Genomic DNA, 19,269 nt, shown 5'->3' on the forward strand with positions numbered 1-19,269 from the left:
TACTTCTTATTGAGGGCATAATGTTGAGTTAGGGGAGGGTAGGTGGTGGATCCTGATGGTGATCACATAGGTACATGACTAAGTACTAATTTTATCTTTCAGGAAGCAGATGTCCACCACAGTGAAGCACCATCGTTGAACGTGAGAAATGTTTAATGTCTTAATGGATTGCAAAGTTAATTTAAGGGTATTCATGATTATTTTTTCCCTCTTAACAGATAGTAGTTATTTCAAATTTTCAATTTTTTCCTTTTTATTACTACATAGGAAATTCTAAGGGACAGCACTGTAGCTGACTCTTGTACACCTCAGCATCTTGGGCTCCTGTTGATTTATCATTTGCAGGTGAGAGTATCGTGGTAGCATTTGTAAACAGCTGAAGCTGTTTTAGTTTTCTGAAAATAAAAAATCCCATCTGTTAGTCCAAGACCAGTAGATTTTCTTGCTTGGCAAGTAACTTTTATAGTTCACTTGCCTAGTGAGCAAAAGGGTGACCCAGGTAATTATAAGTCATCTCTAACATCTCTAAAAGAGTAGGGGACGTAGACCCCGGTGGTGTGGTCAACCTTCACATCATTCTTATCATGGTTTGGTGGGTGCAGTAAGCTCATAAATGGACTGATAGCGTCTGCCAGTGGCACCTTTGTGTCCTGACATCCGAGCTCTACTGTTAAACATGCTAAGATATATTGTATAGAGGGGGTTATCCTCTCATCCATGACTCTTTCCTTGAACGAAATCATCAACTAAGGCGAGCAAGAAGTGTCTCGGGGTGAGCAACAAGTGAGAGGTGCTTGCCCATAGAACAAGCTGGAATTCAAGTTTTTTTTTTTCAGGCCCTGTATTGAACAATAATATTTTACTTTTTCTGCTTAGTTGATAGAAGCAATTCTTTGTGTGACAAAAGTTTTCTTATGGCCAGGGGCTAGTGTGATGTTCCATCAGGTTAGCCCCTATAGGAGTTGTTCGATGGACAAGCAAAGCATGTTACATTTTTTTAATCTCTCTAATTAATGCGACCTTTTCTTATGTTAGACTCTTCAAGCAGTGGATCAGTTGTTAACCTCCCTTTCATCAGGTAAAATTAAAAAACATTCATTACATAATTTATAATTTATCCCAGGCAGATGCACGAGCCATTTTGATATTATAAATTATAGTTATGTGTAAAAAGCTAGTATCTTGAGTACATTGCCTTTCCATTTTGTTAATGGATAACACCATACAGTTTAGACGCCTGAGTTATTTCCCGCAGTTTTGCTCTTTATAAGGCTGTCACCCCTCTGATTAAAGGCAGACGCCTCTACAAGACAAGGACAGTTAGTATTAGACTCAACTACCCTCGTTGAAGGTTGATGGTATGTTTTCACGTACATTGTTCATGTTTTCATGCACATTATGGTATCAACTTTTTCTTGAAGGTTTACTACCAAATGACATGGATGGTGCAGATATGCTGTCTACTTTGCATACCCTGTATTCTATGACATTTACGGCAATTGGTGAGTAATTAGGCGCAATTTCCTCCATTCTTCTGAGTTCAGTGTTTGATTCTTGCATTTCCCCAAAGAGCAGCTGGTATTTGACCCTAGCAACTAATGTTAATCCATTTGCTTAATAATAGTAATAATGATAATAAACGTTTAAAATATCATTTAAGAAAGCTAAAATACAACAATTAAAACACACTTAAAAGCTAAACTGATAAAAACTTAACAAGTAACTACAAAGCTTTTGATCTATATAATTCCAAAAAATGAGTTTCCAAAACCCACCTGGCTTTTCTAGCTTTACTTGATATGTATGTATAAGTGGATTTTGTAAGAGTTGGGTGTTGAAAACACCTTTTCTCCATTTTGGCCAGAGTAAAGATGGTGAATCATGCTCATCTTTCCTTTTTTATGGTACTGTTTTAATGTGACATGTTTCTGTGTCTGCATGTGTTGCATGAAACGTTGATTCTGTCATAGCAACTTTGCAAAATAATGTAACAATATTTTTGTCTTCTTTTCTGTTTTATAAGGTAAGGCTGCAGTTGTATCTGTTCTCAGTCTGGATACCAATCTTCGTTGTCTCCTTCCTTTTGTGGAATCCACAGGTTTGTTTAACAGAATCAGAATCATACCAATCTTCGTTGTCTCCTTCCTTTTGTGGAATCCACAGGTTTGTTTAACAGAATCAGAACGCTGTTTTCAGTAGATTGTAAAGTTTTGCGCTTCTGATTACGGCTCCAACTTCGACTCCATGATAACCAGCGTTTAGAATTAGAACTATTTATCAGTTGCTATCAAGATGTGGTTGCTTGGAGAATTTTGGATTGAAAGTAAAGGTAACATTGATTATCTTATGGAAGTTTACTTTCTAATTCAGGAAATGCAGAGGATGATAGTAAACTGAAGAAGTGTGTGTCAACAAGATATGCCGCTGTGTTAATTCTTCTAACAGTGAAATGTGAGTACTTAATTATATCTTATTACTTATATCTAAAAATTATACTATGTTAACAGTCATACCTGAAGTAAAATTGTGCTTTTTTCCTCTGAGCAGAAAACAATCGCCTGTGTACAGCCAGCTGCCCCCTCCATTTTTAAGAGGAGAGTGGGAGGCTGTATACAGGCTAAGCTAGGATACAAAAGATTGCTAAGGTTTTTGAAATAGTCAGATGATTAGAAATTACATACACACTACAAGCTTTAAGCTATCAGTTCTTCAACATAAAGATGGGAATAAAACTGAATATGTTTGATTATTTGAATGTAATCACTTATGACTTGTGAGTAATATTCAGGTGGTTTAAATAAATCTCAGGGTAAGGAAACTTTTTATGTAAAGATAAGAATCTTGACTACTTGAATCAAGAGTCTTGTGTGCTGATAGTGCTTATTTTTGTGGTTTTGGTTTTAGTGTCTGAAAATGTGGAAATGTTATCCACCCTGGCTCCCAGGCTCCTAGCTGTCACAGCAAGAGGTAAGGATAACATGTATAGCTACTGATAGTTGGTAGAGGTATTTCGTGGTACAGTGAGTGGCTTTCAAATGTCAAATGACTCTGAAGTTATTTTTTGTGGGTCCATTACTCGGCTTTTATCTGTCCTGTTCTCTTACGTTTTTTCAGATGATGCAGATACTTCTGCCACTGAATTAGGTAACTGGCTTGTGGCATTGAAAGACATCAAGTTTGACATGTCAAGCATAACCAAATTGGTGGAATTTGTGAAAAGGTACTAGAAGTGATCCTTTCATGGACCCAGTGTTATCCTCCCTGCGAAGTGCCAGACAATACAGTTCTAAAAGTAGTGAAAGTAATTTTAGAAGAAGAAGTGCTAGAAAATTTCATTAATTTCTCTTTACTACAAGGCTATTATATGGCTTTATTATATGGCTCTGATTGGCTGTTTTCTTCAAATGACCAGGCATTATTTTCTTGTAATGACTGGGCATTATTAGCTAGGTGTCCAAGGCATATACCATGAGTGTTTAACTTGATAGTGGACATTGTTATGGACATGTAATGGTCAATTGACAGCTGTCCAAAATGGTATCTGCTGACTAGTGTCACCTCACTGTATTGCGGGCTCAGTTGTACAACTCATTGAAATGAAGTGTTTTTCAAATTTATCCACTGACCAGTAGTTGGTTTTAATTGATTGCAGGCTCAGGTCCATAATGAAAGGGCCAAATAATAAATAACTTATTGTATTCGTTCGTTCGGTCATTACAGGGAAATCCCAGGCCTCGGCCTTGTATGTAGTAAGCATGCACCACTAGTGGCTATTTCCCCCCCCCCCCCCCCCCCCCATCCCTACTAACAGTCCTAGAAGTTTAGCAGAAGTTGACCTGGCCCAATTTCCTAGCGGCAATTTATATGATGTGATGGTGTGATTTGTGCAATAACAATCTCAAATCACATCTGATTGCGTAAAATATAAGAAATTTCACATTGGATAATAAAAGTAAAGAAAATACTCAGATTCTATACAAAAAAAGATACCTGTTAATTTTAAGTAGCAGTGTCGTGAAATGTTGTGAAGGTGCATTACTCCATTGATAGCAAATAACTGGACAAAACGGAAGACGAGTAAAACTCTTCAGTCTAACAGTTTTTCAAAGTTAATTCAAAATGTTTGCTTGTTGCTCTGTTTTTGTCTGTAGTCATTTGGATGAGATAAACACAACACCCAGTGTCACTTGTGGAGTGTTGATGGCTCTCAGAGTTCTCAGACATCTTGGCTGTTTGGATAAAGATATTAACACTACTGAAGGTTGGTCAGTGATTGTTTATTTGTATTATGGTAATTATGATCAATAATTATGCAAGAATTCTGTCAAATAAATGAGATTTTTTTTCTGGCATACTATATTTGAAAGGCTTCTGGCTTGATTAAATCCTAACTGTAGAATTAATTTGTATTCGTTACATATGGGAACTGAAATCTCGCCCACTCTTTGTCTCTGTCAATAAATTGATTTTTTTATTTAAAATTTTGTCCCTTTTTTTCTCTGCAGTTGTTCAGAAAGATTTGAACAGAAATTTAGCCTGTATAGAGTTATTCTCAGCAAATGCCATGGATGTGTTCATCACCACATTTCAAAAACTTGGCGAGTACCTTCTGCGACCTTGGAGACAAGGACAACCCTTGAACTCTGGGCCACCGCTTGTCATGGTTTCCATGGTAACACCTCTTCTGGCACTGGTGAAGATTTTATTGACAGAATTACTCAGCAGCGGCAAGTACCAGTTTAAGGATACAAGACTGTTGAAGGCATTGATGATGATTCATACTGTCATGTGTACAGCACCTATGACAGGCCAGCTTAGCAGTCTTGCTTACAAGGTATGATTGCAGGGTTAGGTTTCTGAGAAACTACCCACCTACCCCTCTCCTAACCCAACATTTTTTCCTATGTGAGAAGTGTTAGCGTTGAATTAGGGGAGGGGTAGGTGGGCCGTTTCCCAAAAACCTGTATTGATGACAAGTGACAATTGAATTCAGTCATAATGCATATTGCATTTGTTATTATAATTTGAGGAGATATGCATTAATATGCTTCTCATTAGCAGTTGCTGTTATTTCTTCAAGATTCAGAGTGAAATTGTTGGAGTGTTTATGACATTTACAAGGCCAGTTGTCCAGTCCTCGGATCACGAGGAAGGTATGTTGTGTGTCTTGCAGCCGCGATTGTTATGAGTTTGTTTGAACTAATCCACAGTGCGTTTGATCATTGTAATTGGTGCCTCAAGTGGACTTATAATCAGTAGTATCCTATGCAGATGTTTTTTACCCCCCTCCCCCCCTCCACTTCCTCCCTCCTCCCCTTGTGTGTTGCGTGTTTTGCCCCAGAAACGACTTCACTGGCCAATGAGGATGGGCCGGTGTTATGTCGTATTGCACTATGGGACACTCAGTTTGAGGGATAAATCTAGACCCAGTTTCCTTTGCGACCTCGCAATAACCAATAAAAGAAGCGATAGCGGTCCCCAAACTAGTCCCATAATGATGTCTTACACAACTCCGACCTAGTCTCGCAAACAACCTAAAATATGGCCCATTGTAAAGGCTACCGATGATTGGCTTTTTCCAAGTGCAGCGAAGTAGAAAAACTCTTCCTTCACGTTGCTTGCAATATTTCACTGGCAGCCGTAGCTTTTTGAATAATCCTTCTCGTCTTTCAATTACTGCTGAATAGAGAAACCTGTGATACATTGTACACTTTCGAAATCTAAGACGGTCAGGAAAATGTTAAATCCCAGATCGTCTGGGATTGCATAACATTTGATCACCATGGCTTTGACAAGAAGGAAACTTGAAATTTGTCTTTTTTCCGCCCAATTCTTTGCAATTCTGTTGGTGCATGACTTCGTCCTGCGACGTTTTTTTATACACTGACAATCTGATTGATTTTAACAGTTATAAATGAGAGTATCTGGTCCTTGATGTTAAAAGAACTTCTTCTTTATACCACATCCTCTCCCCAGGTAAGTGTTAGGCCTGCAATTAGAGTGGTTTTCGTTTGAGTGTCGTAAAACCAAAGTAATTACTCTGGCCAATCACATAGGACACAGACAATACATTGAACCAATCAAAACTCGAAGTAATTACATGTGGCTGACGCAAAGCGCGGGAAAATGCATGCGAGCGCGTCACAATTGGCCTTGGTTTTACTTCTGATTGGATGAAAAGGTGGCGCGAATCTTTTAAGCCAATCGCATCGTGTAGAAAGTGCAAAACCAATTACTTTTCGACACTCAAATGAAAACCGCTCTATTATTAAAAAGAAAACCATGTCCGACCAGGTTTCCGTTTTAGTAGAAACTTTATCGGGCATATATGTTCATTATTTTGATTGTAAAATTGCTTTGATGACATCAGAGGTGAAGGTAAAGTTCCTTATTTCACATCGCATTTTACAGACCTCCCTTCCCCCCCCCCCCCCACCCACCCCCCTCACCCCCAACCCCCTCTCTCTCTCAATCACTGCTTATTTTCAAGGGTATTTAAAGCTACTTAAAACTTAACGGAAGGGAGAGAAGTTGACACAAGGATTCCGGTCATCATGTCTGACCGCGGTTAGGATCTCGTCGGACATTGGTCAGTGAGCCATTGTTATTTGTGGATCTGCATATTCTTTCCAGCCTAGAATGCCGGTCCAAAAATAAGTTTACAAGATTCGGCTGGTTTTAAATTACCTTTGTTTTGTACAGACCTTTTTAGGAGGACTTGTCCTACTGTCAGAACTTTTGCCAATACCACTACCTATTCGCTGTTCAGAGGTACGTGTCAAATAGTTTGTAAGGTCATAGAGTCTTGTGAACTACCAAAGCAATTATTTCTTTTTACACGGTGTTATTTGTGGTTTAACTATGACCCCATAATGAAAGAAGTGTTAGGTTAAAAAATAAATGTTCAGTTTTTGCTTCATTACTCTCTTTGAGGGCAGTCGTTCTTCCACGGTCATTAGGTTTTGCCCTGGCATTTCCATTTCCATTTTCATATGCTAAATGATGGTACATATAATAGAAAAATTTTGCAGACTTGAGCAATTTGTACAATTTTCAGCGCTTTCAATTCATATCAAAGGAAATAGCATCCATATCAAGAACTACGCACACATACACACAAAATCCAAAATTCATTAGAACTTTACGTTTAAGCTTGAAACATTCTGTATTTTTGGGTAGTGTACATCTCAGACTTTATTCAAATAGTATTCTTTGTCTGTTTTTTTTTCTTTTTCTAGGACATACCCCAAGAAGAAGCGGGCCAGGTGATGAACCATCGACTACTATGGAGTGCTCATCTGAATCCATTAAGCACTGAACTACAGGGAATACTTAAAGATTTAGCAGGTATAGTCATGAATTATAGTCAGTGCATATCCCCTCTCGCCACTCACCTGTAGACGTCTTTGGTTGTTTGGTACGCAGTAGACCTCTTTAGCTTGCATGTTTTGTTTTCGCAATGTAGGTCCTGTGATAAAACTCTTGAGAACTGTTTCTTTCAAATTTTTTCTTATCCACGCGCATCTGTAAGCACAGTCTATGAAAAGACAAGACCTTGATTGAGAAAACAAAACATGCAAGCTATTGAGGTCTATTGGTCTTCTTCGCGGGAGTTTGAAATGAAAGGGGAACGGGAAAAGGAGGAAAATAGTGCGTGTGAGATCGCAAAAGGCAGGAGTATTCGTATCTCTCTCACCAGTTTTCCCGCGGTATTTCCCGCTCCCTTTGGAACGCCTGGAAGTACAATAAAGGCAGTGAAAAATGCAGTCCGACCTCTCTTCATGGACTGACTGTGGTAGACCAGTTAAAAATTTCGTTAGCGTTACTACTGCGTTGTGGGATGTTCCGTCCGTCATAAAATGACATTTAATAGGGAGCTTAAGCAACGACTTCAACAGCGACATCAACGAGAACGGCAAAGAAGCAATAGGTTTCAACTTTGCACGTGCATCACGCCTTTTTGTATATTTCTTTGCCCCCACTGCACGACTACGACGTGAAAATAATTAATTTCACGTTTTGTGGAGGACGTGAACACAAGACAACGGCTTTCTTTTTCTTTTCCCGAACTTAATACAGTCTACTAGAATTCAACGCCAGAAAAAATTGCCAACATTTGACGAAGTGAACGAGGGGCAAAACAACATCTCCGCGTGTGCATCGGGTCTTTTTATACGTTTCTTTGCCGTCATTGCACGACTACGACGTGAAAATGCCTAATTTCACGTTTTGTGAATGACGTGAACACAAGATAATAACTTTCTTTTTCTTTTCCTAAACTTCGATGCAGTCCTTTAGAATTCAGCTCCAGAAAAATTTTGTCAACATTTGACGAACTTAACAAGATGGAATAATCGCGATAAAGTTTGAGGCAGTGAGACTTCACTTTTTAAGTCACGTCTTCGTAGCCGTTGCTGTCGTTGTTTCTGGTCGTCACTTGATTCCATCCACCAAACTGACATCCTCCTCTCACAAGACATTTCACTTTTCTTATATGAAATTTCTTGATGAAATGTTCATAAAAATCAAAGTGTCTTCAATTTTTAAGGAAAAAACAATTCAGGATAGAATGAGTAGGATTGGAACTCGGAGCATCCGATCTGGAGTGCATCACTCTAACCCCTACACCACCGAGGATTTGGTGACAAATACCAGTTTGATTTAATATATAACCCTAACCCAAACCCTAACCCTAACCCTAACCCTACTTTGTATATGAATCATTAATGTGTCAACGTCAGTTTGGCGGATGGAATTAAGTGTACGCTCGCTGAAGTTGTTACTTTGCATTACTGCAATTTACTTAGAAGATACGTGTGTCTAACAATGTTAACATCTAAGGCGGCCCAGGTGGCGGCTGGTTAACACTGTCTGTGGGCGGTTGTTTTTTTTTTTTTTTTATAGTAGAACATGACGTTTCTCATTGAATATTAGCTGATATTAACACTAACAAACTATGAAAACCTAATTACAGGTTCAGCATGTCACAACTTGCAGCAAGTTATGAGAAAAGTTTGCTCACAGCTGTCGGATCTCTCTGCTCCCACAGCCTTCAACATTGTCAGGTAACCTTTAAGCCTTCGTGTTTATTATACTACAGGTGGGGAGACTGAATTGTTTACGATACCATAAACTGCCGCTTATAAGTTCCCCCTCTTATAACCAGTAAATGCAGAACTCATGTTGATGAGCACTGCTATAGCTTATTGATCCGCTTGTTTCGATGCGCTTTTTTCTATTCCGGTTATAAGCCCCCTGGGATGTAAGCCCCACCCGGTTATAAGCCCTCTTAGAACCCCGTACGGAGACGTATGAGTCCATGGGGCCCGTTTCTCCTTTTCAGGCTCGAATGCAAATTTTAAACTCAAAACTTGTTTAATAGTAGCACAGTTCCTAGCTCACAAACCAGTCAATTTTGCTTCGTTAACTGATAGTTTCCTTGCATCATTGTCAAAGTTATTGAAACTTTGATCTTGGATGTAAAACTAAACAGAAAGGAGAAACACTGGTGCAATTTATTTAGTATGTAGTTTTAACTTCAGAATCTTATGATGAAATCCTATGGTGTTACCATTCAAATGAAACCTCTTCATCAGTACTTTCACATGGTACTTTTTATTTAGTATGTAGTTCTAACTTTTGAGTATGTGGATGAAATCGTACGGTGAGACCATTCAAATATATCTTCTTTGGCAGTTCTTTTGGATGGTGCTATTTATTTCTTAGGATTTTACAAAAATATAATTTGATTGTAATTTTTTCCTTCGGGGACTGTTAGGAGCAAGGTGTATTCAGCTAACTAAATTGCCTCTGGTCGTCTAGACTCTGGCGACCGCTGACTATCTACTGTTTAACCAAACATATACTGTATTGTTTGACAGAACCCTACTGGAGACTCTGGACAGTGAGATGAGTAAAACAAATACAGAAGACAATAGGTGAGTGAAAAACCCGGCCAGTTGCAAAAAAAGGGGACGGGCTAGGTGAGTAAAGAACCAAAGCCTCTTCCCTTGAATTTTCTGATACTGAATACACTATGTGGATCTTCGAAAGCTTTATTGCGGGCGGCCATAGAAAGCCCGCAATCCTAATCTCAAGGTTGCTGTTACGCAACAGCATTCGTTTGGACTTCTACCAAGAATGAATGGTGTGCAATCTGCTCAGGCGCCGGTGTTTTGACCTTCTATCACGCGAAACCTGCCCAAAACACCGTGTTATAGCTAGAGCAATATCGTTTTGACTTTCGATTCGATCTTGCCTTCACTCCTTAACCTGTGGTTCTTACTAGTTGGTTTACTGGCTATCAAAACCTCAAGTTGATAAGATCACCGCGAGTAGAGTATCACAACCATTGCTTTCGAATAGCTTATCAGTTTTTTCATTTAATCAGTTAGTTAGGTGACATAATTGCATTGATATGTTCATTGAATAGTTGTTCTTTTTCTAAAGTTGTACTGGTGGAGGTGTTCGTATCATGACCCTGTTGGCTTATCTCTCATCACAACCAGCCGTCAAAGTTTCTCTTCTTCAGCTTTTGAAAACAAGGTAGGTATAAACAGAAACATTCAACCCCTTATTAGTTTCTAGTAAAGTCACTTTGACACTGGGTCGTTGTGTTGTTGAATTGCAGTATGGGATTGTTTTAGGGACCCAGTTTCCTTGCGACCTCGTAATAACCAATAAAAGAAGTCATGTCCGACCTCAGTTAGGATTCCGTCGGATATGGACGAATTCTATCCGGGCAATTGTTCGATAAATGAATATTATTTGCAGCTATGAATTATCTCACGGTGCGAGGTCTTGAAGTGCAATTTTTTTTAACACTGAACGCAAGCTTTCTTTCTGTTTTGCCCACAGTGGAAATGCTAAGAATGATGACCTGTTGTTCCCCAATCTTCTGCCGTCCATGTTGTCTTGTCTGAAGGGAGACCCAGAGAACCAGATGGTGTCCAGATCGCAGTACTGCGTTGTGGTATGAAGGCTCGTGGGCGCGATCCATTCGAACAAGAATTCGAATTTGAAACTGCAGCGGGTCCTCGCTGTTTTGCAATAATTCCGAAATTCGAAAACAAAGAATAACTTTGTGAGGGAAACCAAAACTTTCAAAAGCTTTTTTCCTGGATTTTTTTCGCTCAATGTGTTACAGCTGATCACTTTTCGCGAACCCAAGCATCTCCGGAAGAACCGCTCGAGTGTATCGCTCCCTATCTCTCTGCTCTTTAACACCTACCATTTCACTTGCTATGAGACAAACCGTGAAATTGTGAGCCACGGAATACCCACACGGCCAGAGCTTTACATTTTATATGTGAAGGCAGTCAACATACTTTCAAAGACTGACTTTGAGGTTGAGATGTAAATTTGTCAACCACTCCCCTACCGCGTGTTTGCGCTAAATAATAGTCCTTGAACGAAAAAATTGATCTTGTGTTTTCTTTGTTACTTTAGTCCATCGTGCAGTCCTTGTGTGATCCTACAGTGAGTTTGATGCCATTTGAAACACCATTTACAGACCAGCATGTGAGTTGTTTTAGTTTTTAGGTTGCCCTAAGTCCTTCCCTAAGCGTTCCACTGGCCATCGTAGTTGGCGTGATCAGAGTGCGAGAATGCGTTTTGGTGGCGAAGCCCCCGCGCTCACCAACCGTTAAGCCGCGTGGAAAAAAATCCAATTCGACTCTGCCAAATTCTTTTCGCGGTTTTACAACCGGAGCAGAAACAACAAAAGAATCCTTGGAATGAAGCAGTCATCCCCAATAAATCTCGCCAGCTAAGCCGACTAGTTCTCTTCTTGAAAATCACGAAAGGCAAAGCGAGGCGCGTGGGATGGCACCAGGAATCAAAAAGAGAGAACTAACTATTTGTGCCACTGAACCTTCTCCCCAATTTTTTAGTAAATGCGCTTACATTATTATACTGCAGATGTTCACATCCCTGTCCCCTTGCCTCAGTCAGGCTGCTAAGTAGCTAGTCTAAGGATAACCAGGCCGGCTAACCAGGTCTGGAATTTTTTAAGCCCCCTTAAGTTACGAGGTATCCTAAACAGTGCTGCTTAACAATGACCTATTGTTGCCAAACGATAATTACGATATAGTTATCTAATCCTCCCAAGCAGACGGTTTTTGGGGTTCGTCGCGCGTTTTAGAGAGGAACGCGTGACGACGCCGTAAGAACATCTTCGTGGGATTCAAGATATAGTATTTTTAAGGAAGACTTTCTGAATCCAGTCCAAGGTCCTTCGTATTCTGTCAGCCCTTAACAAACCGATCCGTCATTTTAAAGTCCCAGAGGCGTGGCTTTGTCCCTAAAGGGGGAAGGACGATTATTAGAGGAGGGGTGAGCCTATTGCAAAAACTGACAGAGTTTTCACACGGTAGTTATCTATTTCTTTGTTGTATTCAATTTATTGAAGTTGGCAAACACCTTGCCGGACAAGGAGATGCTGGAGGTAATTTGTGCAGCCTTGCTAGAACACATGGGATCAGAGCGTCAGTCATTCGCCACTATTCTGTTGGCCCTAAGAACCCTGCTGACTCTGACAGAACACAACTATGGCGTCTATCATCAGAAAATGTACGTTTATCCGCTTTTTCCCACCCTTCTTTTTGGTGGTTACTTTCTGAATACTCTCCGCGTTAATCTTCGAGTATTACTTTCACAACGAGTTGGGCGACTTGATGGGAGATAAATTGTGGGAACATACTGGTACAGATGTGAAATGCAGTTTGTCAAATTTAATTGGCTGATCGGTGGTCAGGGTATCAAAATTGTCCATCTTGTCAAGACTTGAGTTGAGTCGTTTCTTTTGACTATTTTTGTCATTCTTTTCCTTCTTGACCATCGAGATTTACAAGCCGGGATTGAGAGAAGAGCTGTTCAATAACTCGCGAAAGTGCCAAGTCTTGATTTGAAAGAAAACTCCCACACCTCCCTTTTAACTTAAATGACAGAAGATGCCGTATGAAAGTTTCACGTTTCGTTCAATCTTTGTTGCCAAAAATTTCGTCCATGGACTCATGAAATACATTTCAATTCGTGGTAATTCACCAGAGCATTCCTTACAGGAGAAAATATCTGAGCAGTGACTGTTTAGGAGATGAGGCAACGTGGCCAAGCGGTTACAGCGCTTGACTTGTCATCCAGAGGCCCCGAGTCCAAGTCCCGCTTTGACCGCTAGCTGGATTTGTTCTTGGTGGTCCCAAGTAGTCCCACCCAACTGGTTTGCCTCCTACCAGTGGGAATTATTAACCATGTTATGTTGCATTTAAATTACTTGATTCATTGTTCCTTAAAAGCCCCATAAGGGAGATGATAATTAAACTATTTAGTTATTATTTATTTGTTATGTTTTTTATTTTCCTATCAGTGCACTGGAGAATAACAATGAAGTGTTTTACCGTCTTCTTGAAAGGCTATCTTCTTCTTTCGAGTATGTTCTCTATGCGTTGTTTCTTAGTTATGTTTTGTTTTTTCTTATACTCTATATGATAATGAACGTAAATAGTGGGTCCCGATTTTTCGAGCAAATGTTTCAAACGCTGTGATTTTACCGTATCATTCGTAACGTACCACGGTATCGTGCCGTATCACATCGTATCGTACCGTACTGTAACGTATCGAACGGTTATTGTATCGTGTTGTTTTTCATCGTTCCTTGCCGTATCGTATGAATTGTATGCTGTTTCTTTGAACTGCATTGCATTTAAGGTTTTTTTTCTTTTTTCAAGTAAACGTTTTTCCCCTTTTTTCGCACTTAATGTTTTATACCTGTAAATTTGAAAGTTTTTACTTGATTTTTTTACTTTTTGTACATACTTTTTAAAGCGCCTTAGAACGATATGGATTTTGGCGCTATAGGAAATGGTAATTGTAATTGTACAGTAATTGACGGTATTGCTTGGTGTAAAGAGCAGCAGTGCCCCTGTCATGATACAGTATGTAATTGTTACGCAGGAATGGAATACCCGGTCCAGATAACCTGTCTACGCTCTCGACAACCATCGAGTTGCTGCAGTTGTTGCTTCCCGAAGACTCGGCTGAGGTGATCCCAGACCAAGAAGATGACGCCATGGAGGAAGAACCGCTTAAACGGACCACGGAAATCAGCATTAGCGCTGCACAGATGAGAAGCTTCCTTAAATTCGACAGTGCAGCCGAGGATGGTCCCCTTAAAACACTGGAAAAGCGGCTTGAGGTTTGTAGTTTGAAGTTAATAAACAAACTTTCTAAAGTTGGTCGTTGATAGTAGTCTGTAAAATACGTAATACATGCCGCGGAGTCCCAGTCGAATTGATGTTTCGTCTGTTAACTTAGAACAAACGCCAATGAATTGTAGTCAACAGTTACCGGCACAGTACAAACGACTTGCTGCCGGACTCAAGCAAAACTAATTGCGAGAGAATGACTGGACAACCGATAATTTGACAAACAATAAACAACCGTTTAATTTGTGACAATAGACGGATCGAAACGCACCAATGACATCAAGAGTCTTCATAGACAATAACATCACGGTTCAACTGACAAACGACCAATAACATCGCGACTTAATTGACCAATCAGGTCAATAACCATAGTTTAATACCATCAACTGACGTGACACAACTCAGAGCTCTGATGAATATGACCCTTTGAATGGCAATAAATTGAATGATACCGGTGTTTGTCGTTTCAGGAGAGCTGCAAAGAAGACGAGGCCTTAGAGCCGCTCTTAGATGCAGTTAGGGTTCTGATCACTATACTGAGTAAAACAGAAACTGACACCGATAAAGAACCAGGTATGACAATGCAAACGAGTAATACGATCAAGATACAAACAGCTGAAGAAGGAACTAAGCGATTTAACGATAACGGTTATTGGTGCAGGGATTTGTTTGTAACAGGTTTGACGCCTTTGAAATACTGGAATACGTCATCAACCGTTTTAAAGGGGCTCTGTCACGATATTTGCCATCGTTTTGAAAAGCTAAACCTTCTTTTCGCATCATTTGTTTCGACGGATGGTAAGAATAAGGGCGAACAATTGGCATTAGGGAGTTTCAGCAAAGACTTTTTTGAGCGACGCACGTAAACCGGAAATGGGACCTTTTACCTTATAATATGCATTGACGCTTCCAAAAATTGGTATTGTTAAGTTACTTTGCCTGAAAATTTAGGCAAAACCACTGCCCAAGAATGCAAAACGTCCACTTCCGGTTGACGTACGTGGCTGCAAAAGGTCTTTGCTTAAGCTCCCTTTTATCAAGAAAATGAACTTGCCAGTCGTGACATAGCCCCCTCTTCTCCCCCCTTAAAATGGCAGCCGACAAAACCAAAGATTCTTTGCCGCGTTTGTACTGTTTACAGAGGAAGTTACTGAACCACAGCTGCCAGCTCCGCTTCCACTCCAGGCCCTCTTCGTCAACAGACTGGTTTTTGTCGCTGGTGAAGCTGAGGATGGAAGGGTCAGTCCAACACTGTGGTACTCCACCCCTCCCCCTGACGATATCGACCCAGAAGTTGATCTGGTAAGACACAGGCCTCCACTCGCTACGTTAAAAAAGGGGAAGGAAAGTGGGCCGAGTTAACGTTCGCAATGACTCTTGGGACTGTTACTGGGGACTGGGGAAAATCAGTGGCCGATAGCTGACCGGCGCGTCCCCAGTAACGCTCCCAGAGGTCCGCTTGCGCAGGTTAACTCGGCTTAGTTTATTTTCGTTTCTAAAGTAGCGAATAGGCCTTGAATAGAAGCACTGTCTCTCCGTCCTGAAACACTGCTGAACATTTGTTCGGTGTCTCTAATCTTATAAACTAGCATCATCAAATTCCTCTTTCAGCTTAAGGCTGAAAAAAATCAAAATTGTTATCCTATAACGGGTAAAATGAGAAAAACAAACCGCGCGACTGAAGTCGTATAGACTTGCTCAGAAACTCTCTTTGAAGTACTGCGCAGCGGCCTCCTTATGAATTGAGTCATGAGGATTTCGTCCAAAGACTTAAAAACTGAACCATTACTTTGCGCAATATCAGAAACAGTATAAAGGGGAAGCGCTCTTCAGTAGCTTTAGATTCAAAAGACACTTTTTAAGAAACACTTTGTATATCATTAAACACTGGCGCAGGAAACTACTATTCGGTACTGGTTGCACTTTGATATGTCACCCTGTTTTTCTCTGGCATGGCTTTTAGCATTTACGAAGTCATTTGCGTCGCATGTCAGTCGCGTAGTTGGTGACATTCGACGCGAACGACTTCATAAACGCTAAAAGCCATGCAAGAGAGGAACCTATGTTCGCAGGGTATGCTGTATTTACCGAGAAACGTGAATAATGCGTACTAGCCTGTTCCAGGCGTTCAGATAGTAGAGCGCGGCGGTAAGTACTATCTGAACGCCTGGAACAGGCTAAATGCGTACATTATGCTAACACAGGCAAGAAACCTGTTCAGTTACCCATAAAAACGTAAATGAATCTCCATGCCGAATTACGGTCAACATGAATGTGTATTTTCACAGATAAAAAGCAGTCTTGATTCTCTCAGAGAGAAGTTTTGTCCCGACTTTGATCTCAAAGCCGAGTTGGAGAAAGGACTGGTACCCTCACCCCCAGGCTCCCCGACACGCAAAAAAAGCCACAGGTACATATGACGTCATCTTTTTATTCTGGTGAAGAATACTGAGTAAGTTGCTTATCGTGTTGTTTCTTGTTATTTAAGAGCCAAACGAAAGTACGATCCGCTGATATCTGGTCAGCGAAAAGATTACAAGAAAATGAAAACAGGTTTGTAACATGTTTTAGTTTGCTACAAAAACAGAGTAGTCCGATGTCAGGTCTTTATAGATCCTACGTTCTTCGGCATATTCATTTGCGGTCCTTGGCAGTCCTTTGTGGTTAATGTTTGTACTAGTCCGATGGTAATGCATGGCTTACACCAATTCCGTTTCCTAGCTGTTTAAGCGCTGTATGCGAGGATGAAAGAGATGGGCCCCCTTCTCTAATGTCCTTCGATCTCAATTGTTTACGAGCTGAAATGCGCCTTTCAAACTGTATGGTTATGTTGTGATTTATTTTCTGCTTTTCTAGCTCCTTCAGTGCCAATGCGAGGTGGCGGCCGCGGAATGAGAGGCATGGGTCGAGGACGTGGCAACCCACGTATGAATGACATATTTAGGTCACGTAAACAAAACACGAGCCGCCCACCCTCTATGCACGTGGACGACTTCATGGCCATGGAGCATGCTAAGACCCAGGACTCCCCGCCTATGAGAAGGCCTGGTCCCAAGGTAGGAGAAAAGACTAAAAAATATGCAATATTTCTAGTGTTTTGACAATTGTAATTATAGAGTTATTTTTTTTATATTTTTTTTTCCCAGGGCCCTCCTATCGGGCGATCGATGGATCATGGACCTGGGGGCTTTATGGATAACCAGGGCCGTTGGACAGGAATGCCCGGCGGACCTCTCCGAAAAGGTACCACTGGGACATTTCAACCTGTGACCTCTAGACACAGTCCTAATTGTCCATCTGTTTTCTCTACCTTTTAAGGTCCTAATATGGAAAATCAAGGAGGGATGCGCGGGCCTGGGTCCGAGTGGGGTAATCCTCGACAATACCCTATTGGATCGTTTCCGGGTCAAAGGAACTTCCAGCGAGGGTAACAGTTATGCTTACATTTACAATGATTGTGTAATGATCTTTCGGTGTATCAGGACAAGTCGTCGAATAGTATCAAAGTGCTACAGCGGTAGAGGTGTCCACGGAAGTCTCGCTTAATTTTTTTTCAACGACAGTGCATACGGTGCGTTTACGGGGAAGCTTAGCCCGTGAACGGTGAATCAAATATAAACATTGAAATGCATGTGAACAAACTAAAACCTTGCCGGCTTGCTAAGGCTCAGACTCAACCAGAGTCAAAAAGAGTTCAGAAAGATGGTGAGATCAGTGTGTTCGATAGACAAGGTAAATAAAAAATAAACAGAGTAAAACTTTGCGGATATTGCACAAAGATGACCCGTTTAACTTTGCGCAAACATTTTAGATCCTACCGGAACCCGGGACCGTTAAACATGATGCTGGGGATTCTCACATTAGCTTTATTTTTTCTTTTCTTTCTTTTAGACCTATGTGGGGCTCTCAGACTCCTCAGCCGTACAGAGGTAACCGCTTTGTAACAGCTCCCAGCTCTGAAATTCGCCACTATAGAAACGAGGAAACTGGGCCCGACTGACGTTTGCAAAGACTTCTGGGACTGTTACTACCGGCGCGGCCCCAGTAACGATCCCAGAAAACATTGTGCGACGCATTTCGGCCCCAGTTCTCTTCGTTGGTAAAGTGGCGATGTCACAGTGATATGGGCATCCCCATTCCCAAAACCCTAGTGATATAGGCGTCCCTTGTAACCCTAACCCCAACCCTAACTCTAACCCAAATCGCTAAGGTAATATGAGAAAGGGATGCTCATATCACTAGGGTTTTGGGAATTGGGATGCCCATATCACTGTAGTAGCGAATTACAACAGTCTGATGTTAAGCATGTCAGACGTTGAACCAGGTGTTCGATTGCTGAAATCATGTTTCACCGCTACATTGTGTTAGTGCTGATAGACAACTTCAATTCAATCCACTCGCACCACGCGCGATTCATTTGGATTAACAGGTAGAAAACGGTTCAGTCAACTCGTCTCAGAAGCTCATTCCGTAATAACCTACTGGATAGTGGATATATTTAACTCTGGGTAAAGGGTTTTCTTACTTTGAGGAATTGAAGTCGCGTGTCGTGAAAAAAGATTAACAACATCCTGAGACGTGAGGAGGGAGAATGTTGTGTTAGGGGGTTGTTAGGAGTTGTTAGTCAGAAGCAGAAGCTAATCCCAAGGCCCTATCCCAGCATACATCCGAACCTTTCCATAACAGCCTCCTTACAAACAGACGACAGAAACAGCTGGTCACCGCAGGGGCTTAAAAACATCGTCGGGACAATAAGATGGGAATGTTGTGAAGAGCTGACCGTTATTAGAGGTTCGAGTGTATTTTGCCTGTTTGGTTTTGTTTAACTTTTTAAGACCCGTTCTGACTTGTTATGCGCCGTGATTCTCTTGGTAGTTATTTTTAATGTTTAAATGACAGGCGGAGGTGGTGGAGGAGGAGGAATGAGAGACTACAATCGACCACAGATGCGAGGATACTGGGACGCACCTAAATCCAAAGACGATGCCAGGTCAGTAGATTTACTCTCGTCCTCTCATCCGCGGTATTTGACAGTTCATTTCATACGTGATCTACTGCCATTTGATAT

At 40.9% G+C, this 19,269-nt stretch overlaps 1 protein-coding gene across 1 annotated transcript in view; it reads left to right on the forward strand.

Annotated features, from left to right (window-relative positions):
• Positions 1-19,269, forward strand: part of LOC140927696 (protein virilizer homolog) — a 37,134-nt gene that overhangs the window by 16,549 nt on the left and 1,316 nt on the right. Inside the window, exons 25-55 of the mRNA XM_073377373.1 lie at positions 103-141; positions 268-345; positions 1,036-1,078; positions 1,422-1,502; positions 2,024-2,098; positions 2,371-2,451; positions 2,905-2,967; positions 3,115-3,220; positions 4,152-4,261; positions 4,506-4,834; positions 5,081-5,153; positions 5,909-5,976; positions 6,703-6,771; positions 7,239-7,347; positions 8,975-9,065; positions 9,882-9,938; positions 10,450-10,545; positions 10,858-10,972; positions 11,449-11,520; positions 12,410-12,570; positions 13,364-13,426; positions 13,951-14,191; positions 14,672-14,774; positions 15,343-15,503; positions 16,490-16,611; positions 16,690-16,754; positions 17,058-17,257; positions 17,348-17,444; positions 17,520-17,628; positions 18,093-18,130; positions 19,101-19,191. Coding sequence (XP_073233474.1) covers positions 103-141; positions 268-345; positions 1,036-1,078; positions 1,422-1,502; positions 2,024-2,098; positions 2,371-2,451; positions 2,905-2,967; positions 3,115-3,220; positions 4,152-4,261; positions 4,506-4,834; positions 5,081-5,153; positions 5,909-5,976; positions 6,703-6,771; positions 7,239-7,347; positions 8,975-9,065; positions 9,882-9,938; positions 10,450-10,545; positions 10,858-10,972; positions 11,449-11,520; positions 12,410-12,570; positions 13,364-13,426; positions 13,951-14,191; positions 14,672-14,774; positions 15,343-15,503; positions 16,490-16,611; positions 16,690-16,754; positions 17,058-17,257; positions 17,348-17,444; positions 17,520-17,628; positions 18,093-18,130; positions 19,101-19,191 — 3,206 coding nt within the window. The remainder of the gene's footprint in view (positions 1-102; positions 142-267; positions 346-1,035; positions 1,079-1,421; positions 1,503-2,023; positions 2,099-2,370; positions 2,452-2,904; positions 2,968-3,114; positions 3,221-4,151; positions 4,262-4,505; positions 4,835-5,080; positions 5,154-5,908; positions 5,977-6,702; positions 6,772-7,238; positions 7,348-8,974; positions 9,066-9,881; positions 9,939-10,449; positions 10,546-10,857; positions 10,973-11,448; positions 11,521-12,409; positions 12,571-13,363; positions 13,427-13,950; positions 14,192-14,671; positions 14,775-15,342; positions 15,504-16,489; positions 16,612-16,689; positions 16,755-17,057; positions 17,258-17,347; positions 17,445-17,519; positions 17,629-18,092; positions 18,131-19,100; positions 19,192-19,269) is intronic.

This window comes from Porites lutea, chromosome 2 (genome assembly GCF_958299795.1).
Source record: "Porites lutea chromosome 2, jaPorLute2.1, whole genome shotgun sequence".
Classification (NCBI taxonomy): Eukaryota; Metazoa; Cnidaria; class Anthozoa; order Scleractinia; family Poritidae; genus Porites; species Porites lutea.